The sequence below is a fragment of the Nomascus leucogenys genome, chromosome 5 (assembly GCF_006542625.1).
Source record: "Nomascus leucogenys isolate Asia chromosome 5, Asia_NLE_v1, whole genome shotgun sequence".
Classification (NCBI taxonomy): domain Eukaryota; kingdom Metazoa; phylum Chordata; class Mammalia; order Primates; family Hylobatidae; genus Nomascus; species Nomascus leucogenys.
The window spans coordinates 20,310,668-20,334,607 of NC_044385.1; the positions used below are offsets into that span (position 1 = coordinate 20,310,668).

General features: G+C 56.7%; 2 protein-coding genes across 5 annotated transcripts in view; one reads left to right on the forward strand and one right to left on the reverse strand.

Annotated features, from left to right (window-relative positions):
• SNAP47 (synaptosome associated protein 47) overlaps nt 1-16,410 on the reverse strand; it is a 45,585-nt gene extending 29,175 nt beyond the window's left edge. The window contains exons 1-2 of one of the 4 annotated variants that reach the window (XM_004088034.3): nt 15,806-16,410; nt 3,654-4,195 (exon numbers count right to left, since the gene is read on the reverse strand). In XM_004088034.3, coding sequence (XP_004088082.1) covers nt 3,654-4,150 — 497 coding nt within the window. In that variant the 5' untranslated portion in view covers nt 4,151-4,195; nt 15,806-16,410. Of the gene's footprint in view, nt 1-3,653; nt 4,196-6,771; nt 6,899-8,877; nt 9,029-15,805 lie in introns of those variants that run through there. The other 3 variants (XM_030812758.1, XM_030812759.1, XM_003275112.4) reach the window with 3 other exon arrangements.
• JMJD4 (jumonji domain containing 4) lies at nt 15,806-20,201 on the forward strand. The gene is made up of 6 exons (XM_030812760.1): nt 15,806-16,293; nt 16,493-16,658; nt 17,267-17,392; nt 17,618-17,885; nt 18,271-18,417; nt 18,724-20,201. The coding sequence occupies exons 1-6, from the start codon at nt 16,032-16,034 to the stop codon at nt 19,006-19,008; spliced, it is 1,254 nt and encodes a 417-aa protein (XP_030668620.1). The 5' UTR covers nt 15,806-16,031; the 3' UTR covers nt 19,009-20,201.
• The last annotated feature ends 3,739 nt before the right edge of the window (nt 20,202-23,940 follow it).

Consider the following 23,940-nt stretch of genomic DNA (forward strand, 5'->3'; position numbering starts at 1 on the left):
CCGAGGCAGGTGGATCACGAGGTCAGGAGATCGAGACCATCCTGGCTAACACAGTGAAACCCCGTCTCTACTAAAAAATACAAAAAAATTAGCCGGGTGCAGTAGCGGGCGCCTGTAAGTCCCAGCTACTCGGGAGGCTGAGGCAGGAGAATGGCAGGAAGCTGGGAGGTGGAGTTTGCAGTGAGCAGAGATCGTGCCACTGCACTCCAGCCTGGGAGACAGAGTGAGACTCCGTCTCAAAAAAAAAAAAAGTCTTTATGTAATTGGCCCCATTCCTTCGCATTGTTTTTCTGACCTGCTTTTCAAAATCCTGTGTCAGATTTGTCTTTTTCCTGTGTCTGTTCTGTTTCTTGCATGTCCTGGAGGCTGGGCGTCCTGCCTGTGGGCCTGGAGAAGGCACCAAGGCTGCCTGCACCTGAAGGGACCAGCGTGGGCAAAGGCCAGGTGGTCTCCAACACTGCGACCTGCAGTCCTGCCAGGCTGACGACCTCAATCCTCCTGCCTGGCGGGAAAGAGCTCTGAGCACCAGCACTAAGAAGGAATGGGACACGAACGCAGGCAGGCACAGGGCCTCACTCTGATGTGCTCCTCGGCACACGAGAATGGGGGTGCCGAGGATCAGCTGAGAGCGCGCCTGGCCGATGGTGGGGCCTGTGGTGGCCAGGACAGGTAGTGGGACAGGTGGTGGGGCTGGCGCAGGGTGGCAGGCTACTTCTGGGAGATAGCTGCTGAGCAGGAGAGAGACGTGGCAGTGCAGGCCGACGCAGGTGAACATAGGGCAGCCTGTCCCACAAGACTGGGCGACACGGGGCGGGCTCTTCTTCACCGCACAATCAAAGCCACAGTGTTCAGGGACTACTAAAGGGGCCCAGGGGCTGGGTCAGATGCCGGCACTGTGGGTGGAACTCTTGTTTCTCTGGCTCAGCCAGTCTTTGGGTCACCTACTACATTTCCAGAAGAAGGGACAGGCCCATCACTTGGTGCCTGGCTCATTTCCCAGCAGGAGTCAATAGCAAACACGGGGGCTTTGGGTCCATGCCGTGGATAATCGTGTGCCTTGGCAGCCTCCTCCCAATCTCCCTCTACACAGTCTCTGGGTGCACACAACGCTGGCACTGATGCCACGTGGCCACGCAGAAACTCGGCTGGGCACAGAAAAAGATGCTCCTTCTCCATGGCATTTGTTTTGTCTGTGACTGGGAGGAGGACGACACCCAGGAAGCAGGGAAAGCCATATTGTGCACCCACAGCCTCCCCTCCAGGACCGCAGCACCCTCGCCTATGGCCAGGGCTCAGTCCTCTGCGAATATCCCCAGGCCTTCCCCTGCAGACACTCTCAGGGTCCGGCCCAGGGACACCTCTCAGCAGCGAGCCAGAGCAGGGAGAAGCCAGGACGGAGGCACCGTGGGGAGGGCTCCAGAACCCCACAGGCCGGAGGGCAGAGGGCCGGTCCCAGCTCTCCAGTGCACGTGCCTCCCAGGAGGCCGTGATGGTCACATTAGTGTCCACACAGCGGGGCCACGAGGCCCAGTCGTCAAGCACTACTCTGCACGTGTCTGTGATGGTGTGTGTCCATGAGAGTAAATAGAAATTGGTGGACTCCCAGGAAAGCAGCTGGGCCTGTAATGCGGGCAGGCCCCGTGCAATCTGCTGAAGGCCTTAAAACAACAAGAACTGATCCGAGCAACAGAGTCATGGCCTTCGGCCTGCAACTGTCCCTGGGGCTCCAGCTGCTGGCCCCCTGCAGACTCTGACCAGGGCAGAACACACATCTGCCATCGACACAGAGGAGCTGGGATTGTCGGGGGGCTCTGTCATCTTCGGCTGCAGCCTTGTGCCAGCAAAGCTTTGACTGAAAGGATCTCCTCTTAGTCAAGTACAAGATGTGACCTCAGTCCAACTAATCTGCATGCAATACTAATGCACCAATATGACCCCAGCTTAGGGCTGAGGGACAGTGGCCAATGCCAAGGCGGGATTCCAGGGACACAGAGTTTCTGCCCACTGAAGCTGTGGGTGCTGGGAGGAAGTTCTCATTTTCCTCCGAATAGTCACAAAACGAGAAAGAACACGCTTCAAAACGACTTTTTAAGGAATAATAAAAGTAATTGAAAGCATGTAAAAACCTGAGCTATGTGTACTGAAACACACACACAGATGACACACACAAATACACAGACACAAACAGAAACACACAGACGCACATACACATACAGACGACACAGACACACACACACATACACACACACACGCGCGCGCACGCTCTCAAGGACATGTCCTTAAAAAAGGGGCAGAGAGCAATAGAGAAGGATGGCAAACTCAACACACACTTCTCCAAAGACAAAGGAAACAGACAAACACAGTGGCAGCCTGACACTGAAAAACGGGCAGACTGGCAAATCCAGGAAGGTGGATAGTATGCCAGCAGTGGCATGCTGAGAGACCATGCCATTAGGATGCCAGAGACCTATGGGGTGATGAGGAGGGAGTACCAGCACCCTCCCAGCAGGGGCAGGAAGAACCAGCAACACACAGGCACAAGTCCATGTGGCACTGCACTGGGAGACCCTCGGCTCCCAGATGGACCCACCCAAGTGGGCACCCCCGGATCCCAGAAGAGGGACTGGATGGAACCTGAGGGCAGAGGGAGTAAACCTTCTACCTGAGCCAGAAAGCAGCCCCCCAAGACTCACACTCCAGACAGGACCCCAGGACGAGGAACTGAGGGTCCCAGTAAAAAGCCCATGGCTGATACCTCAGCCCCACACACACCATCTCAGGAAAAACGACCGCGACAAAAAAGGCAATAAACAAGCACCTTGAAAACCCAGAAACCATAAGCAAAACAAGGCTATTAATAATATCCGAACAGAGAAGATGCTCAGGCCATGACGCAAGACCCGAAGGTTTTTCCAGGAAACTGGAGGAACACAAAAGGGTTCTAAGAAATTACAAGTACAAATGATAAATGGTAGGAAGATAAAAACCAGAAACATACACTAGAATAGCAACACTAAAAGAAAGCCAAATAAGAAAGGAGTACCCAAACAGAAGACAGCAGGACTCAGAAAGCAAAAATGGGACTTGGAAAAAGAAAAGCATTCTTAAACAAACTGAAGAAATTTTCTGGACATACACTAGGATTTTCATACTAAGAAACATAACAGAAGAACATAGCTCATGAACAAATGGCAGATGCTGACAGGAGACACCTCACTCACGGACACTGTCACCAAGACAGACCTCACTCCACCCTCTGTGACCTCAGAGGCCAGGGCCTGTCCCCATCACCACATAGGAGCCAGAAACAGAGGAGTGTGTACAGGAGGTCACAGCAGAGTCTCTGCTTGCTGGGTGTGGACTCAGCATGGTGCAGTGGACGGCAGTGGTGCCAGGCACCCAGTGAGCCAGCACTCACTCAGATCTCACTGTGTGTTTCCAGCAGAGTGCACAGTGTATTCACAGCCTCGCTTTCCGAGTGCTGCATCTTACTGTGTGTACCCACTAAGCGTGTACAGCAGGTGCACAGCCATGATCTCAGAATGCTGGATGTGTGCAAATATGGTGCACTGGCCTGGAACAGTGCCTGTGAGCCTCCACACATGTGCATCTTACTCTGTGTGTGCCTTGCAAAGTGTACATAGCAAGCCCACCTGTCTGCCACCTCCAGGTCTGACTCCATCTTGTCCAGGCCTCTCATGACGCTGTCCAGCTGCTGGCCCTGGTGGTGCAGGACCCTCGCCGTGTCCTCCAGGCGTTTCTGGGATCCGGCCATGAGTCCCGTCAGCTCCTCGCCCCGGGTCCTTGGGACGGATGCGTCTGCCACGGCTCCAGGCTGAGACAGCAGCAGCTCCCTCCAGAAATGCTCGATGATGCTGAAGACCACATTTCGACTTGGCCGCAGGGAGCTGAACCAGTGCTTGGCATGGCCCTTCTCCAGGATGGTGATGGAGCTGAAGATAAAATGCGAAGCCTCCTTCTTGATCTCAACTATGCTGGAGAGGGGGAAGCTGACCAGAATCTCTCCAGTGCTGTCAGTCATGAACCTGAGCGACAGCGACGTTAAGGACAGTTGTCCAGTAACCCATCGCCTCTTGGGCTCCAGGTAGTAGGTGCACGGCCAGGTGTGGATGCAGACGTCCCTGCTCATCTGTTCCTGGGTCTGTCTGCGCCAAGGTCCAGGCCTCTTCTGCCTCTGAAGGAGAAGAGACAGTAACACTGTGCCGTCACCCGTGGACTGGAGACACAAGCAACCCCACAAGGATGCTGCCTCCCCTGCGGCTCTGGGCTCACACAGGCTGCAGCACATGGCTGACTCTTATCCACCTGTGGCTGCATGACGAAGCCCATGTACCCTCTCAGCAGGTGAAGGAGGAGCAGCCAGAGCAGGAGGCCTGGTTTGGAACCAGGACCCCTGAGTCAAGACTCATGCCCATCACCCAGGCAGAGGGTTCACACTGTTATCCCCCTCACCACACTCTGTGCCCCTGCACCCAGCAAAGACACCCTGCTTGGATCAGTGTCCACTGCTGGATGAGACTTGAGGAGGACATCACTGGAGACTTTGCCAGGGCCCTGGGCCTCGGACCTCAGTCCCAGGATGTACTCTCAGACCGTTCCAAGGAGCACTGTCTTTTGGCCATGATGTTCCCTCTAGATGCACATTCCCCTTTGGAAACTTCCATTCATCAACTTCATTGCATAGAGAAAACAATCCTGCAGACAAGTGTTTTCCCTTCTCATAACCCCACCTAACCTTACAGCGTTCTACATGAGGACACAGCCATCTGAGAACACACAATATGTCGTCACACGCAGACCACAGGGTGTGCAACCACTGCAGGGAAGGAGGTGTGGCTGGACTGTGGGGGCTGCCTGGCTAGTCTCCCAAGTCCACAGAATGCCCATGTGGCCACGGATGGAGCCCCCACCCACTTTCTCCCACACCTGCCCTCCTTCCGGGGGCATGGCACTCAGCACATGGAGGGTGCCGCCTGCTCATCTGGCTGGAAGTCGTGAGAGGGGAAGGGCCCCATTTCATTAATTACCCTCCTTGGCAACAACCTGTCACTGAGTGAATGGGATGGATGTTTGGGGCTTTGAGATGTCTGTGCAGCTGGGCCCCTGGGGCATGGCTGAGGTGGCAGCCTTGACTGAATGTCCTATGACTGGACAGATTTGGTCCCAGCCAGGCTAATCAATGAGAAATCCCGCTGGAAGCCTAGACAGGATGAGACTGGGTGGATGTGGATGGGATGCACCTCTCCTCACATCCCTGAGTGTCCATGGCAGCTTCGGCCCAGACTGTTTTCCAGAATGCCTGCGTGGCGAGCAGCCTGGGGCTGTGACTGGTTTCTCCCTCTTGGCCAGAGAGAGGATGTGAGCCGGGTACTAAGGATGACGTCTCCTCTGGGGGCGGAGGTAAGCAGGCTTGTCTTGCCGACATGCCCATTACAGTATGGGGAATTTCCTGAACCCGAGGCTCTCCAGCTGTGGCGCAGATCCACCATGTGTGTATGGGACCCAGGCAGACAGGACGCCTGCTGTGCCGAGATGGCTGAGACCATCAAGGCTGGGGCCTCCTACAGGAAGGTGGAAGCCATCTCAGACCCATATAGCCCCTGGGTGATGTGTATGACATCTGCAAGGCCATTCTGCTCCGGGGTGTGGGTCCTTCACACCAGACTGCTCTCTGATGCCACTAAGTATTTAGGCAGCAAATGCCACACACCCACTCTCAGCTGACAACACCCTAAGATGTTTCTATTTGGGGACATCAAGACTTTCTACAAATTTTATTTCGTTTGGAAAGTAAGCATATGAAAAGTTCAACATTAGGAGGTCAGGAAGATGGCTACACCTGGGGAAAGGGGAAGGCCCTGCAGGGGCCTCTGTGGGGCTGCTTCTGTCCACCCCTTGCCCTGGGTACACTTGTGATTTTGCATGCTCTTTTGATTCGTTGGTATTTCTGTACGTAATGGTTCAATTAAAGGCTTATTGGATGTTTATAACAAACAATAGAAAATCACATTAAAATTAATAAACGCATGCATGACAGGTGTACCAGAACTAAATTTCAGCTGGGTGCTACAATTCCAAGAGCATTTCAAACCACTGCCTCAGGCAAAAGCCCAGGGAGAAGAGCACAGCCACACAGGCCACACAGATCCTGGCACGCTTCCTCTCACCGACAACACAAGTGCAGAGTCAGGGCAACCAGCTCCACCCGAGGCTGTGGGCTCAGGCAAGTGAGCGAGCCCCTCCCTCCCGCCCCTATCCCTGAGTGGGGCTGACAGTTGTGTGGCCCCACAGCCTCATGAGGTCAGCAGGGCGCTCCCAGGTGCTTGGCACAGCACAGCCACTCCCCAAGGCAGGACTATTCCTGTGAGCACCCAGGAGCACCCACAAGCACTAGCTTGGCCTGGCAGGCAGGAGCACCTAGAGCCTGCCGTTTTCTTGAATCCACCTGTTTCATGACTGCCAGGGTGTCACCACACCCAGGATCTGCCATTGGTCTCTTTGCTTTTAGTATCTGAACAGAGCTGGCCATAGACAACACCTAACCACAAAAGCTCACACAGAAGGGTGAGGAGGAAAGAGAGGAGGGGGAGGGAGGAAGAAGAGGAAGAGAGGAGGGGGAGGAAACTTCACTCGCAATGTGCTCAATATATACAAAAGTAAGGGGCCACATTAAAGCGAAATGACCCGACTCCTTCACGGCACAATGAATTTAACTTCTACGCTGATGTGGCTCAAGTATTCCACAAACACCTCCCAGTATTCCTTTTAAATCTCCGTAGAAAGGTCAGGACTGAATTTCCCAGACACGCATACATGCCAATCAGCTGTTGGTGTCCACTCTGTAGATCAGTCCAGATCACCGGCTCTCATCGCTCGTGTGAACTGATCACTAATCACCAGTACAGCCAGCCCGCCACATCCTTGGGCTCCACATTCGTGGATTCAACAACGCACAGGTCAAAAAATACTAAAAAAAAAAAAAAAAGCTGTCCCTGCACTGAACATACACAGACTGTTTTTCCTCTCTTTATTCCCTAAGCAACACAGCACCAACTACCCCCACAGCACGCCACCGTGGCAGGCTTGTAAGTGACAGAGATGACGTAAGGCTGATGGCAGGATGCACAGAGAGGACATGTGATACCACGCCACTTCACACCAGGGACCTGGGCATCTGCAGGAGGTCCTGGGACCAAACCACAGGTACTGAGGGTCGACTGTACCTGAGATTAGGAGAAGCCGAAAAGGAAGCTGCTACATTAAGAGAATTCTATCATCAACACACAATAAGATACGAGACTTAGAAATAATAAAAATGTCAGAGTTCGAGGGACCCTGTAGACAACTTATTGTGGTGAAAGCTCAAGGAACCCAGGGCACCTTGGCTGACCCCGTCTCCCAACTCCAAGAAAGCAGCTCTTAGGATGTGGGTATCTAAGGAGACACAGGACACAGTCCAGGCACCAAGGGAGGTCCAGGGGAGCAGACAGATAGTGACATTCAAAGACCAGCAACGATGACACGGCCTGTGACTGCCACTGAGCAGTGAAGGGAGCAGGTGTCAGAGAACCTTCTGGAAGAGCCTGCAAGGCCTGGGACTGCCGGGAAGGCGAGCCTACTGTAGTCTCGAACACGCAACACAGGGGCAGCAAGGGGCCGAGGCCAGCAGTGACTACAGCACCTAGTCACAGAGGAGAGCCGGGGCTCAGGGAGGCTGGAGCCCACGGGAGGCCGGAGCCCACAGGAGGCCTTGTGAGAACCTGTCTCAGCCAGACTGCAGGGAACCCCAACATCAACAAACACAAAGCACCTCGCACTCTCCCTGCCCAGGAAGGCTCTAGGAGATTTAAGGCTGGCCTCCTCTTCTGGGGAGGGCCTGACAGGTGGGCTTGCAGCACACACCAAGGCCAAGCACATCCATGGGTGGGCCAGAGCTGCCCTTCCTAGGCGACACCATCTCTCACCACCGGCAGGAGGCCAGAGGGAGCCCTAGGCAGCAGGTATCTCATTGCACCTTCCTCTGCAACCGGGGAATACTCACCTGAGCACCCCACATGGCCCCTCAGGAGACACAGAAGAGGGCGCCAAGACCTTCAGTACCATGGTCAACCTAGCTACACCCCCAGCACCCCCAGGGTCACAGCAAGGGCCCAGTGGGCCATACACAGGACCCACCCCCTCCAGGGACACCCACTCCCCACCAGGGCCACAGCGAGGGTCCGGCAGGCCACACACAGAACCCATGATGCTGTTCTGCCACAGCAGATGCAAGGCCACCCAGCAGGCTCTGGACTATGGGGGCACAAAGATGTCTGCTGGCCAGGTGCGGTGGCTCACGCTTGTAATCCCAGCACTTTGGGAGGCTGAGGCGGGCGGATCACGAGGTCAGGAGATCGAGACCACGGTGAAACCCCGTCTCTACTAAAAATACAAAAAAATTAGCTGGGCGTGGTGGCGGGCGCCTGTAGTCCCAGCTACTCGGAGAGGCTGAGGCAGGAGAATGGCGTGAACCCGGGAGGCGGAGCTTGCAGTGAGCCGAGATCGCGCCACTGCACTCCAGCCTGGGTGACAGAGCGAGACTCCGTCTCCAAAAAAAAAAAAAAGATGTCTGCTTCTCAGAATTAGGAGGAGGATAAACTACATCAGTCATGCTCCTCAAAGTCAGGCAAGCCAGTACCCACAAGAGGGGCCGTGGCCCTCCCTGCTCAGCCCTGGAGTTGCTGTGCCCACGCTCCTGGCCGAAGAGGCTGCCCAGACCTCAGCCATACCTGGCCTTTGAGGGGAGGGACCACGCCTCACCACCACCACCTCTATACAGAGAGCTAGACACAGTGTGGACAGTCAACATGTGCTAACCTTTGCTAAGCAGGCATGGTTGGGAGGTATTCCAGGAGTGTGGAGGGAAATTATGCACAATCTCCCCGGAGAAGTCCTGTTACTGGTGTTGCAGCACAGTTTACAGCTCTGGAAACATCACCTCACCTTCTGGACCTTTTTACCTACTGTTAAAATAACTAAGACCTAAGGTCACCAGCTCTAAAATGTTTCAAATTCAAAAGGAAAGCTGGGCATGCTGGTGTGCACCTGTGGTCCCAGCTACTCAGGAGGCTGAGGTAGGAGGATCACTTGAGCCTGGAGGGTCCAGGCTGCAGTGAGTCATGACTGTACCACTGCACTCCAGCCTGGGCAACAGAGTGAAATTTCATCTCTTTAAAAAAAGAAAAGAAAGAAGGGAAAAAAGACCAAAAAATTAGGACATGAACAACCAAGGCTCTTCTTGTTATCACATTTTAAACAATAAATGTAAGGAAAGTATTCAAGTTTAACAACAACCCAAGAAGAAGCCAGAAGAGAAACTTGTAGCCACCCTTTTCCAACTGCAGGTTTCCAGGGCTTCTTTCCCATTAAACCTTAGTCAACGGAGATGCAGTGCAAGGACGGAAGCGAGGACACCCCATGGAACATCAGAAGCAGCCCAATCTTGGATATGGCCCCCATGCCGGCCAGCCATTCCCCTACCTGATGACACGCCTGGCCCCACACAGAGGCCACAGGAGAACGTGGTCCCTTTTCACCTCCAAGGCCAGACCCTCCTCCCAGGGCCCTGACCCCACCCTCTCTCTCTCAGCCCCGAGACCTCTCTGGCCCTCCCATGCCAGGCACTGCACTCTCCGTGAAGGACCACGCACAGTCTCTGTCACAACTACACAGCTCTGCTGGGGTGGAATGAAAGTGGCCACACACAAGACACCAACATGGGGTGTGCCGCCCCACGGGACCTCACTTACAAAAATGTGGTAGTGGACCTGGCCCATGAGCCGAGGGGCCTTGCTGAGAGTCACTGCACCCTGGCTCCCTGGCCACTACCCTCTCCAGGTCTCCAGCCCCACTTCCATGAGCGCCTGCGTCCACTCTCCTTGGCCATAGCCTCCTCATGCACCTGACTGCACAGAGCACAACCTCTCCTCCTTGCACCCTCTTTTTCCAGGTGAGACAACACAGGCCAGAAACTCAACATCACCCCCAAGCCGCTGCCTCCCAAAAACCCACTCCAGCCAGACTCCTTCACACTTCAAACTTGGACATCTGATCACTCGCTGATCTGCCCCCACCCCTAACAGGCACCTGAACTTCACAGTCCTTCCACCAGCTCCTCCCCTATCACCTGCTGGGCATCTGCCCCCATCCCTAACGGGCAACCCAACTTCACAGGCCCTCCCCTATCACCCGCTGGGCATCTGTCCCTGACCCTAACAGGCACCGCAACTTCACAGCCCCTCCCGTCACCCGCTGGGCATCCGCCCCCACCCCTAACGGGCACCCCAACTTCACAGCCCCTCCTTCAGCTCCTCCCCTATCACCTGCTGGGCATCTCCTCCCACCCCTAATGGGCACCCCAGTGTAGCAGCACCAGAGTCAGTTCCTCTCTCAGTAAAGGCACCACGGGCCCAGGACTTCTGACTCCTCTCTTCCTCCCCTCCCAGAAACATGCCATGAGCATGTCCTGGCAGCTGGTCCCCGCCCTCCACCCCAAGACCACACCACTGACCTGGCACAGGCATTGTCTGGGCCAACCAGCACAAGCAACACACTTGGGGAAGGAGTCGTAGTCACAGGGACTCACTCATCACACACTGCAATCTGTACAATGGGTCTCTCTCAGTCTTTCCATCATACTTGTGCCCCCTGAGTGAGACTCAATCTCCAGGAAACAATCTACTTTTAGTTACTTTCCAGTTCCACCTATCCAAGGCAGTCCTCCCTCCCTCCACACCTGGACAACCTCTCAGGCAACCTCCTGACCTCATCCTGTCCCTATCACCCATTCCCCCTCCAGCAGTCAATGAGATAGTCATTGAACAGAATTAGAATATGTCACTTCTCTGCCCAAAGCCCTTCCCTGTGTACTTGGAATGAGATCCAAGTTCCTTACCGCAGCCTCATGGACTCTGCAGGACCCACAGCCTCCCTGCCCTGGCCTTCCCCTGCCCTCTGCTCCCAGCAGCCTTTCCACGCCAGGGAGTCTCATTGGTGGCTCCACTCCTCAGGTCTCTGATCAGAGGGCTTCCTTGCCTTCCTAAGGCACTGTCACCAACCATGGTCCAAGCAAAACTCCAGAGAGTTGGTGCTTTCATGACTGTCGCACTAGAGAAGGCACTGTCATGGGAGGACCGCAAGGCCCGCTACACACCATGGGCACCCAATGAATTTGTGTTGAGTTGACCACAACCACACCACATGGAAACAGGGCTGTGCCTATGCCCTTCTGTATCACATAGTTCTGCAATCAGTCCAGGTCCTGGAGCCCTCATGGTGTCCCTGCCTGTTGCAATCCGCAACCTGCCTCCTCCAGTGCAGGTGTGGGCCTGGGGACCCGCGCTGACCCTGAGAACACACAGCTGAATCCTCGAGGGAGGTCATGGCCAGTAGCCCAAGGGTGTCTGCAGCCAACCCACACAAGTGACGCTCTTGGGGAGGAAGTCTGCAGCACAGGGATGGCTCAGCACGCAGGATGATCTGTACAATGGGTCTCTTTCAGCATTTCCATCACTCAAGGGTCCCCTGAGTGAGGCTCAGTATCCAGTAAACAACTTATTTTTAGTTAATTTCCACAGTCACAGAACAAACATCTCGCACACCTTCCACTACCTCGCAACCAAGAAGCTAAGTGAGAACAGTGGTGGCTGTGTGTGCCCACAGGGGCGGTAGGGTGCGGCCAATCCTTCCAGGCTCCCCTCCCCTGCTCCCCAGACCCTCTTTCCACTCCCTCAGAGGTTCCCAGCTCTAGCCACAAAGTGCAGACATGCTCACTAGGACTGTTTGCACGCAACACAGTGAGAGAGGAGCACATATTCGGCAAAAAGCGTACTGCATTTTCTCCAAAGTGCTGACTTAAAACCTGTCCTGGCCAGGCACAGTGTGAGCCACTGTAATCTCACACCTGTTATCTCAGCACTCTGGGAGGCTGAGGTGGGAGGATCACTTCAGCCCAGAAGGCAGAGGTTGCAGTGAGCCAAGACAGCGCTATTGCATTCCAGCCTGAGTGACAGAGGAAGACCCCGTTTTAAAACAAAAACAAAAAAACCATTCTAATGGAGTACTGTGTGGGGCCCAAGAATGTGGATTTCTTGCCATTCCCAAGCGATGCCAGGGCTGATTAGCAGGCTCTGGGTGACACAAGCCTGTGTTCCAGTCCCATGAGAGCTGATAACACTCCAGGCCTCCTGTGTATACAGCGGTGACACTGACCCGAGGGGGCACCCTGCAGACCAGGGAACTAAACCACAGAGTTCCATCTCGAGAACGAGAGCTCCATCTCCCACCAAGTCCTAGGCGCTCAGTGATCTCAGGGAGCTGTGGACCTGCTAACCCAAATGCTACTTTCTTAGGAAACAGGCTCTACCACGGAGCTGCATGAACTCCTTCCAGGCAATGCCCACCTGAATTTCAGTTTCCCCATGAGGCAAACTCGGAACCACATTCCAAGATCTTGAGACAATTATAAACACTTTGCTCCCCACATCTTCCCCATTGGCCTCCCATGATCTGCATGCACCACAACCAAAATCAAATGACTACTAGCAATTAAGGAACAATATGTGGCAAGGTCAATTAATTGTCAATATTGAGGTCAACATGTGGCAAGATGTTACAGCATATTGTTAAGTAAAAAACAAAAGGCTAAAAGCAGCAAAAGTTTACATATGTATATTATACACGATGGAGAAAGAGACTCTGTGTACGTGTGAGTGTGTGTGCATACATGTGCGTGAACGTATAGGCAAGGACTGGGGGGAGAGAAGAGCAGAGAGAGAGAATGAATGAATGAATGAATGAATGTGTGAAGGAATGTAGAAAAGCCGGCTCTACACCAGGAAATAATAAACGGTCATCTCGGCTGGGCGTGGTGGCTCACGCCTGTAATCCCAGCACTTTGGGAGACCAAGTCACGCAGATCACGAGGTCAGGAGTTCAAGACCAGCCTAACCAACATGGTGAAACCCCGTCTCTACTAAAAATACAAAAATTAGCTGGGCGTGGTGGTGCACGCCTGTAATCCTTGCTACTCAGGAGGCTAAGGCAGGAGAATCACTTGAACCTGGGAGGCGGAGGTTGCAGTGAGCCAAGATCGTGCCATTGCACTCCAGCCTGGGCAACAGAATAAGATGCAGTCTCAAAAAAAAACCAACAACAACAACAACAACAAAAACAAAGCAAAAAAAACCCCGGTCATCTCTGGATGGAACTGGACGTGATTCTTTCTCTCCAACTGTAACTTCTCCAGACATTCTGATTCTCTAGTATTAAAAAAAAAACCAATAAACAATTGCATACCGTGATCACACAAGTCACAATGGGGCTGACCAGGAAGGGACCATATCATGCACTGAATCACACAATCCCCAAAACAACTCTCCATCTCCTGTCCCTGCCCCCATTTCCCACCTCCACCTGGACTCAGACTCCCAAAACTCACTTTCCTCCTAGTCCTCCCTCCAACTCCTCAGACCTTGGTCCTCCCTCTTCTGCTCCTCCCTGTTCTCCTGAGTAAACCTCACACCCCTTGGAAAGAGTCTTCCAGCAAGGCTCAGAGCCCCAGCACTCCTAGAACCTCCCATATCCCCGCTCATAAGAGTAAATAAAACAACATTTCCATTGCTTCATAAAGGGAAGGCAGGTGCCCCTCTCCCGCTTAGGATGCCTCTGTTTGGTCTGGAATGAGATAGCCCAGTGTCCAGATTTTACAAGACACAGTCATGGTCTGATGGCTCCTAGAATGTCATTAGACCTCCAAACCTAACTCAAAAGCCTCTCACTGTGTGCAAACCAGCACAAGCTGCCTCTCATTTCTCTGGGAGAGATGAGCGGTTCTGACTGTTCCTCCTTCTACCTCCCTGTCAAGACGCCTAGGAAATGCTGCCCAAACTCTGCACTCTCTCACAGGGCGCCTATGGGCACACAGCCTGCCAGGCTTCGGGGGCAATAAATCTGCTATCTTTCCTTCTGCATCCATGTGGGTAGCTTTGAGCTGATTTCTCCAGCACACCAAGACATACATCACATGGGTCCCCCATGGCCCCACTTTCGTGTTCTGGCCGAAAATCACAGAGTACCCTGACCCCTCTGTGCCCCAACCACAGGTTTTCCCCACCAGGCTTCAACCCAATCCAGGGCCTTTAACATTTCCAGGTATGGAAGAAAGTATCTAGGTTTACTACAGAGAAAATGACCCTGGCCCTCAGCCAAATTCCTGAAACCTTCCTATAAACTCCATAACCCACACCCCTTCCAAGAGAGATACCTAGGGAGGACGTCCCTTTTCCCTTACTGCCCATCTAGAGGACTACTGCAGCCCACTCTAAATGAAAGTTCCCTTAACAAAAGCTCTAGGCAGGGCCTGGTGCAGTGGCTCACACCTGTAATCCCAGCACTTAGGGAGGCCAAGGCAGGAGGATTGCTTGAGCCCAAAAGTTCGACACTGGCTTGGACAACACAGAGACCCTGTCTCTACAGAACAAACAAACAAACAAAAAAAACCCAGAAAACTAAGCTGGGCATAGTGGCTCATGCCTGTAGTCCCAGCTACCTGGGAGGCTGAAGCAGGGGAATTAAAGAATTAATCAAGCCCAGGAGGTGGAGGCTGCAGTAAGCTGTGATGGCGCCACTACACACAGTCTCAAAAAAAAAAAAAAAAAACTGCTCTGGGCTCACCATGCATTTAGCACTTCTTTCTTTGGTATCCCAACTGGTCCCACCTGAGGATAGTGTGGGGAACTCCCTTGCCGCCACTTTTGGGATAACTCCAGTTACAAGTTTGGCAAAACACTCCTCATGTCACTACTCCAATGTCCTCCCACTTCAGCCCTGCTCATGTGTACACAGCCCCAAATCCCTTCATTTCACCTTCATTTCACACCCTCCCTCATTCCCCACCATCTTCTCCAGACACCCGTCATCCCCTGGGGCCCCTTGCCATGCCCTCCAGGTGCCCTGTGGGCCCCATTCTCCCATCTAGGTTACCCTGACCCCTCCAGCTCTCCCACCATTTTCCTCCAGGTCCCCACCATCCTCTCTAGATCCCACTGTTCCCTCCAGGTGCCACTGATCCCTCCAGGTCCCCACTGTCCCCATCCCTTCCAAGTGCTACCGTCCCCTCCAAATCCCCACTGTCCCCTCCAGGTCCCCAATGTCCCCATCTCCTCCAAATGCCACCATCCTCTCCAGGTCCCCACCGTCCTCTCCAGGTCCCCTGTCCCCATCCCCTCCAGATCCCACCATCCCCTCCAGGTCCCCACTGTCCCCATCCCCTCCAGATCCCACGGTCCCCTCCAGGTCCCCACTGTCCCCATCCCCTCCAGATCCCACCGTCCCCTCCAGGTCCCCACTGTCCCCATCCCCTCCAGGTCCCACCATCCCCTCCAAATCCCCACTGTCTCCATCTCCTCCAAGTGCCACCGTCCTCTCCAGGTCCCCACCGTCCCCTCCAGGACCCTACCATCTCCGCTAGATCTCACCATCCCAGGGCCCCCCAGCTCTCCCTCTAGGTCCCACCGTTTTCTCCGGGTCCCATGATCCCTGGGCGCCCCAGCACCGCCGCACTCCCGCCCCCAGAACCGCCTCTGTCCCCGCCCTTCTCCCAGCGCAGCCCGCATACCACCCCACCCCCCGGGGATGTGGGAAGGAGGGCTCGGGCTGTGTCAGCCACAGCGCGCGGACTGAGCCGAGGGCGGACGCTACGGCTTGGCTTCGGCCGGGCCCCCAACAGACCAGCGCCGTCGCTCACCTGAGGGACGCCAGACGCGCCCCAGAGCCTACTGCGGCGCCTCGGCCGCTCGGCGCCTGCGCAGTGAAGACCGCGGCGAGCCGCGCGCGTGCGTGCAGGGCCGGAGCCCCAGGCGCTGGTGGGGCGGAAACGCGGCGCCCGGTGTCTTCTGGTTCCGAGGGTGGTCCTCACCGTTTCCGCTCCGGCGGAAGTGAGGAGGAGGGTTCTTCGACCCGTGCCGAGCTGGATGGACCGCGAGACGCGCGCCCTCGCCGACCGCCACTTCCGAGGCCTGGGAGGCGATGTCCCCGGCGGCGGCCACGCTCCGGGCCGGGTAGCCTTCGTCTCGGAGCCGGGCGCCTTCTCCTACGCCGACTTTGTGCGGGGCTTCTTGCTGCCCAACCTGCCCTGCGTGTTCTCCAGCGCCTTCACGCAGGGCTGGGGCAGCCGGCGGCGCTGGGTGACGCCCGCGGGCAGGCCCGACTTCGACCACCTGCTACGGACCTACGGTGGGGCGGCGGGCGCAGACCCCGGGCGGGGAGGAAAGACCGGCGGGACCCAGGCCCGGGAGGCCCCCGCCTAGAGAGGGGCACCAGGGAGGGTGAAGGAGGCCAGGCGCGTGGCCCCTGGAGAGTTCCTCTGCAGACGGTTTGGAGTGAGGACGGGGCCCAGGGAGATGGCATGGACCGTGCCTGACTTTCATTTCAGGAGACGTGGTTGTACCAGTTGCGAACTGTGGGGTCCGAGAATACAACTCGAACCCCAAGGAGCACATGCCTCTCAGAGACTACATCACCTACTGGAAAGAGTACATCCAGGCGGGCTACTCCTCTCCCAGGGGCTGTCTCTACCTCAAAGACTGGCACCTGTGCAGGTAATGGGGCTTGGGACGCACCGAGGCGCTGCCTTCCCTAGCGCTGCGTGAACCCAGAGGCCTTTCCGATGAAGGTGGCCCCTGGCTGCACAAAGAGGAGCTATTTTTGCCCGTGAGGCACTTTAATCTGTTTAAAAGAAACTGGATTGTCTTCCGCATGGCTGCAAGTGTTGTTTTTTGGGAGGTCAATATGTTTTTTTTCCTTTTTTTTTTTCAGATAGATCCCCTCAGCCTCCCTAATAGCTGGGATTACAGGCGTGCACCTCCACGCCCGGCTTTTTTTTTTTTTTTTAAGAGACTAGGTTTCACCATGTTGCCCAGGCTGGTCTTGAACTCCTGAGCTCAGGTGATGCATCCACCTCAGCATCTCAAAGCACTGGGATTATAGGCATGATCAGTACTTTCTCATAAGCAGAACCATTGGAGTCAGACTGCCCCCCCTCCCCCGCCAGCAGCATCTGGCCCAGAGGAGGGTCTGGGGCTCTTTGGGGGCTGCAGCCATCTGGAAGCTCCACTGGAGCCGATTGGTCTCAGTTGCCCCACTCGTGCAGCCCTAGTCTCCTCGTGCCTCACGTGCTGTCAGTGGTGCCCTTGCGCCCTCCTCACAGGGACTTCCCGGTGGAGGACGTTTTCACCCTGCCTGTGTACTTCTCGTCCGACTGGCTGAATGAGTTCTGGGATGCACTGGATGTGGATGACTACCGCTTTGTCTACGCGGGGCCTGCGGGCAGCTGGTGAGGCCATGGATGTGGGAGTGGAACCCGAAGGGGCCTGGTGACAGAGTGGACTGGGAGGCTCAGGGTGGCAGGAGGGGGGCTGCTTGGCACAGGCCTCACAATGGGTGCCATCCCTTGAGACCAAGGGGCCACCCCTCCTTCAGTTGGACCAGGCCTCTGGGGTGCCAAGCAAAGCCCATACCAGCCCCTACAGGCATGAACCAGGCGCTCTTGCTGCTGCAGGTCCCCATTCCATGCTGACATCTTCCGCTCCTTCAGCTGGTCTGTCAATGTCTGTGGGAGGAAGAAGTGGCTCCTCTTCCCCCCAGGGCAGGAAGAGGCCCTGCGGGACCGCCACAGCAACCTGCCCTACGACGTGACCTCCCCAGCACTCTGTGACACACACCTGTACCCGCGGAGCCAGCTTGCTGGCCCACCCTTGGAGATCACGCAGGAGGCGGGCGAGATGGTGTTTGTGCCCAGTGGCTGGCACCATCAGGTGCACAACCTGGTAATGTGCAGCTCTCCTGCCCCCTATCAGGGGCCTTCCTGCAGGAAGACGGCAGCACCACCTCCCCACTCTCCCAGCCAGAGCAGGGCTGGAATGGGGTGGCTCATGGGTGAGGCTGACCCCTTCACAAGGTGGTGTCGCTGAGGCCCAGCCTCTGTTTCACCCACTGCCGGTCCCTGGGTCTACTTGCTCTGGGTTCACTGTGGCCTGAGGTGGTCTGAGCCCGACACCCTCTTCCCTGCTGAGCAAGCCCTGCTGGGAGACAGGAGGGCCCTCTTGGCTGCAGAGGGCTGGACCCCACAGTGGGTTCCTGGCGCAGGAGATGTGGGCTGGTCGGGGGGCACCTGCCATGGGCTCAAGCCTGCCTGCACTGTGCTCCTTCCAGGATGACACCATCTCCATCAACCACAACTGGGTCAATGGCTTCAACCTGGCCAACATGTGGCGCTTCTTGCAGCAGGAGCTATGCGCCGTGCAGGAGGAGGTCAGCGAGTGGAGGGACTCCATGCCCGACTGGCACCACCACTGCCAGGTGGGGTGGCTGTGCGTGGAGGCTATCGATGCCAGGTCCCTGGGAGGCCTGCAGGCTCAGGGCGGGTATGGCCGTCAGGCCGAGCTGTGGGTAGGTGCCGGCTGTGAGAGTGTGGGACAGCTTGGGCCAAGCCCTCGAGGAGGCTTTTAGGCTGCATGGCTCAGACTCCCTTGGTCACCGCCCAGCTTCTCAGTGCTTCTGTCTTATTGGTCCCCTCTTTGTCCTTGGGGACTGGGCACATGTCGGGTCCTTTGCAGCTTGGACTGTGTCCATGGTGTCACTCACTGGCCTCTTCCCTCTGCCCAGGTCATCATGAGGTCCTGCTCGGGCATCAACTTTGAAGAGTTTTACCACTTCCTCAAGGTCATCGCTGAGAAGAGGCTCCTGGTCCTGAAGGAGGCAGCCGCTGAGGACCGTGCTGGGTTGGGTTTCGAACAGGCAGCCTTTGATGCCGGGCGCATCACAGAGGTGCTGGCCTCCTTGGTTGCGCACCCCGACTTCCAGAGAGTGGACACCAGCGCGTTCTCACCACAGCCCAAAGAGCTGCTGCAGCAGCTGAGAGCGGCTGTTGATGTTGCTGCGGACCCGTAGCGCCTGTCGTGAGGATAGAAGGACGGGTGGATGAGAGGCAGCCTCCTGCTCCAGGGCCCTTCCAGAAATAAAGACCGCCCTCTCTGTGACCTGGGGCCCACCCCTGTCGAGGCTCGTGGCCTGGCTGTTCACGGCCACTGCCTGGGTGCCTGTTTTCAGGTGAGGCCCAATGAGGTCAGGGACCCAAGATGGGATGTGGCCCCTCTGACCTGCAGCAGGCCTGCTGGGAGCTCGGAGATGGTGCCAGGACCTGGCTCTTTTGGGGGCCCTGCCTCCTTAGGCCAGGACGCCTGAGCTGACAGGAGTCTGTGTCTGGTGTGCCTTCTCTGGAGGCTCCTCTTAATAGGCCAGCCCTGTCCCCTCGTCTCAGGCCATTGGGCAACCCCTGGCTCTGCCCTGTGGGCTCAGGGAGGGGTTGGAGCAGTGCTAGGCAAGCTCACCAGGGCCTCCAGGCAGGGCTGGGGTTGGCCTCCATCACCTCCAGGTGATGGGCTGCAGAACCAGCAGCCTGTGCCTTCCTCTGGGTACCCAGAGTGGAGGGCTGGGTTGGGCTGGCCTTTGCCACCTCCCTGCCTTTCCAGGGCCTGTGGGCAGCTAGAGAGGCCACGGATGGGGTGGAATCCCATCTGCTGCTGAATCCTCACCTGGGCCTGAGGGACTGTGCCTGCTGTGCACTCACAGCTGGGTCTTCCCAAGGATGCTGTTCTCAGGAGTGGTGGGTCCCTGGCCCCTCTTCACACTGGGCATGATGGAGGTGTGGGTGGGTTCGTCCAGGCTGATCAAGGCACAGCAGTGAGCAGCGGCCTGTGGTGGGGAATGGACTCTCGTGGGATCCTCCTGCAGAAGATGCCCCAGGCCTGAACCCTCTAGTGGATCCACAGTTTGTGGAGACTGGCACTCTCCCAGCCCTGTCCTTGACCGAGAGTCCAGCACTTTTTCAGTTGGCCCCTGGTTGGCTGCCCAACCCCAGCAGGGGAGGAGGCATCCGAATCTGCAGGGACAGCACGTGCCATGGCTATGCACATTGTCTGCCCGTGGCATCCAATGGGGCCGCTGGCACTTGTCTAGGATGCAAGCCCCCAAGAAAGGCAGGGGTTTCTGTCTGCTCTGTTCAGTGAATCATGTGAAGTGCTTGCAAAGGCAGCTTTACACAGTAGGTGCTTCATATGTGTCTGTCGAATGAATGCGCTCCAAGCCAACAGCTTTCCAGGGACCTGTATGCTGGGCCCCCGTGCTAGCTCCCAGGGACCCCTGGTCTGCACGGGAATGCCCTGAGACATCCGGCCTCCTACAGATGGAGCTGGCGCTGCCCAAACCACAGGCGGCAAAGGTGCTTTGTGGGGGAGGAGGGGGAGGTAGCAAACATGCACGGCTGCAGCCTTGCCAGGACCAAGACCAGGCTGAGTGTGGGCGTGGCTCACCCGTTTAGCCCCTCCGGTAACCTCTGAGCTTGGGGCTCTTGGCACCCTACCGCACAGGCTGAGGCCAAGGGTGGGGGTATGTGCCCCAGGCACTGCCAGCAGGCAGCTGAGGTGCCTCTGCCGGAGCTGGGGCTCCCCTTTGAGCAGCAGGTCCAGCACCTGCAGGGTGGGGGCACCACCAGGTGGTGGGCACCAGCTGTCCTTCAGCTTCTCTCATGATGAGGGCAGCACTGCGGACCCCAGGGCAGCCGGGGCCCAATGCGAACTGGTGGCTCAAGGTAGCACAGGTCGCAGCCCATTACCGTCCAGGCTGCTTGGTCCTGCGCTTCTGAACTGTATGTGAAGACCCTCATGCTTCTGCAGTCAGGAGGCAGTGCACAGACACTCCTGAGAGCCCTGCTAGCCACAGTCACTTTTTCTTGGTTAAAGCAAGCATTGAGAATCTCAGGCTGGGGCTGTTACAGATGCTGCAAAAAAAGCAAATGCCAGAAGCTCTGTGGGGGAGGTAGAGCCCTCCACAGGGCAACGGCTGAACTGCAGCCAGCATCGATGACTCAATAGTCAACGACCATGACTCCTTTTGCCTACCTCACTCCAGGTTGGCAAAAAAAAAAAAAAAAAAAAAATGCTGACACCAGGGCCAGGTGGGTTGTGGGGCAGCCGCTGTGCAGAGTGTGGTTAGACAGCAGTTTGAAGTGTCAGGCAGGACGCCCATTTCCCAAGTATGCCGCCCTGGGATCCTGTCCGGGGTTGAGTAGGCATGGTGTCAGCACATGTGAGGGCCTTCGCAAGGGAATTGCACCTCTGCAAGAGGCCTGACAGGCCGCGTCGCCCTGGGAACCAGCCTCCTGGGGTGCGAGGTGAGGAGCTGCAGATGTGCGGCGGTTAGCCCCTGCCCTTTGCGTGTCATCCCTGTCAAGTGTGAGAAAAGACAGGCAGGCTGCAGCTAACTAGTGTTCCTGAGGAAAGGGGTCAGAAACAATGCAGATGCTCAAGACCTAAGGCTACGTGGGAGCTGCACAAAGATGGATATACTTGCAAGTGTGGGGACAATGGCTGTGCACTCCACCATGCCTGGGTGAGGGCATGCAGTGGCCCAGATTCCTTGGGGAGTGGGACCTATGGGCCCCCACAGGAAGGCTGGAAAAGTCAGGCCCTGCTGTGTCTGCACAGACTAGCCTGGGAGGACACAGAGCGAGGGAGCATGATGGGGCCTATGGGCGCCTCCAGCAAGTGCCTGCCCTGCCCTGGGCTTGCAACTGTGATTGGCTGGAATCCATGGAGGCGGAGACAGGAGCCCCAGGTCAAGTTGTTGCTGGCTGTGGCAAAGTCAGGCTCCCTGCATCCTGGGGGCTGTGACCTGAGGAGAAGGTGCCTTCCCCAGGGACCAAGACCATCCTCATGCTTGTGCCCTTCCGCCTGCTGACCCAGCGGAAGGGGCAGCTCCTTGGCCAGCTACCCTGAAGCCCACATCTCAGGTCTGGGGCATCCTTGAGAGCCACATCCAAGGCCACATCCTTCCCTTTGTTCATCCATGCTCCAGAGTGTCAGCCTCAGCCCTGTCCCCCATCCACCACTGTGGGTGGTTGTGGCAGGAAATGGTGCCAGCGTCCCATAGAACTGCAACTACCAGCTGCACCTTGGGTCCCCATGCAGAAAGAAGGCAGGCCCTGGTTTCCAAGTCAGTGACTCGTTCCACTGGCCTAGAAGCCAAGGGTAGGGACCAAGATGTCCAGTGTCCTGTGGTCTGTACCCCCAAAGTCAGCAGCCCTGGAGGCAGGAACTCCAGGGGCCTGGGCCTCTCACTTCTGCCTGGGGGCTGACCCCAGAAGTCCCCTTCCACAGGCCCCAGTTACCCTCCCACTTTAGGCTCTGACCTACAGGAAAACAGCTGGAGCTGGGCTCCTACCCTGTTCCCCTGGGAGAGCCAGACCCTGTCTTGAAGCTAGAGGAAAATCCATGGGCAGAATCCTGCAGACCCCACCTGGCGCCCCACGCCCCAAACAGACTCCGCCTGGACCCCTGGCCCCGCCTAGGGAGCCGCGGCCCCTGGATCCTGGCCTTCCTCTGCAGCCTGCTGCCCCGCTCCCCTGCAGGAAGGCACCAGAGTGTCCACCCCCTCGGCCCCACTCAGAGATGCATGCCTGCTCCCATCGGAGGCCTTCGGCTCCGCGGCAGAGCCTGCCTGCTCCCGAGACCGTTCCCTTCGCCTCTCCTGTCGGGAATCGGGGTCTTGGGTATTACCTTCAAATCCGGCCAGCTTCCCGCCACAGCGAAGGAGAATCAGACACCCCGTGCCAGGGACGTAGGCCAGGTCCTCACTGCCCTTGCTTCTGGGACCCTGTGAGGGCAGGAACCGGAGCCTTGCCCTCATGACTTTGGTTGGGGGCAGTGCCAGGTGGGAAGTTTCCTGTCGGGCACTAGGTTGGGGCGGGAGGCGGGGCGGGGCCGGGAGGGACAGGCGGGGAGGGGGCGGGAGGAAGGAGGCGGGACCGGGGCGGGAGGGCCAGGTGGGGCGGGGATGGTAGGGAGGCGGGGAGAGGACGGGATGGGAGGGGCAGGCAGGGCGGGCGGCAGGGCCGAGGATGACCCTGGGGCTTCCCTGGCTTCATGTCCCTTCTGAGCACAGAGGGGCCCGCCGCCCCCTGGTGGCAAGCACCGGCCCTGCAACCCCAGCCAAGAAACGTAGTAACAACCCTTCCCTACCCTTGTGTTCCGGGCAGCGGGACGCCCGGGGTCCAGCGAACCCTGCAGCTGCAGGAGCAATGAGGCGAGCCTGGGAAGACCTCCTAGCCAGGAGGTGCCCGTTGACTCACCGCCTGTGGCTCCAGCAGGGACTCTGTGCTCCACAGAGTGCACAACCCCAGGTCCTTGTTCTCCCAGCCCGACAGGCTACTGTCTATTCAGGAGGAACTCCAGGCAACTTAAATATGTGGAATCAGTCAATGCACTTCAAACTAATGAAAAGGTCGAAGAAGAAATCAAAAGGGACATTAGAAAATACACTGAATGGCCGGGCGCGGTGGCTCAGGCCTATAATCCCAACACTTTGGGAGGCCGAGGTGGGTGGATCACCTGAGGTCAGGAGTTCAAGATCAGCCTAACCAACACGATGCAACCCCCGTCTCTACTAAAAATAGAAAAGTTAGCCGGGCGTGGTAGCGCAGGCCTGTAATCCCAGCTACTTGGGAGGCTGAGGCAGGAGATTCGCTTGAACCTGGGAGGCGGAGGTTGCAGTAAGCCAAGACTGTGCCACTGCACTCCAGCCTGGGCAACAGAGTGAGACTGTCTCGAAAGAAAAAGAAAACGAGGAGGTCTGAGAAGTTCCCAGATATGTGCAGTTATCTCTTCATGCCACCTCATGGGTCCCATGTGCAAATTGAGGGGGAGTTAGTATGAAACATGCATCGAAATTCAGGCCATGAAGTCAACAAGCTCATTCTGTGGAAATTCCAGCTGGCCATATTGGTTCCAATTGGTTTCAGGCAGTTTTTTCTTTTTTAAGAGACAG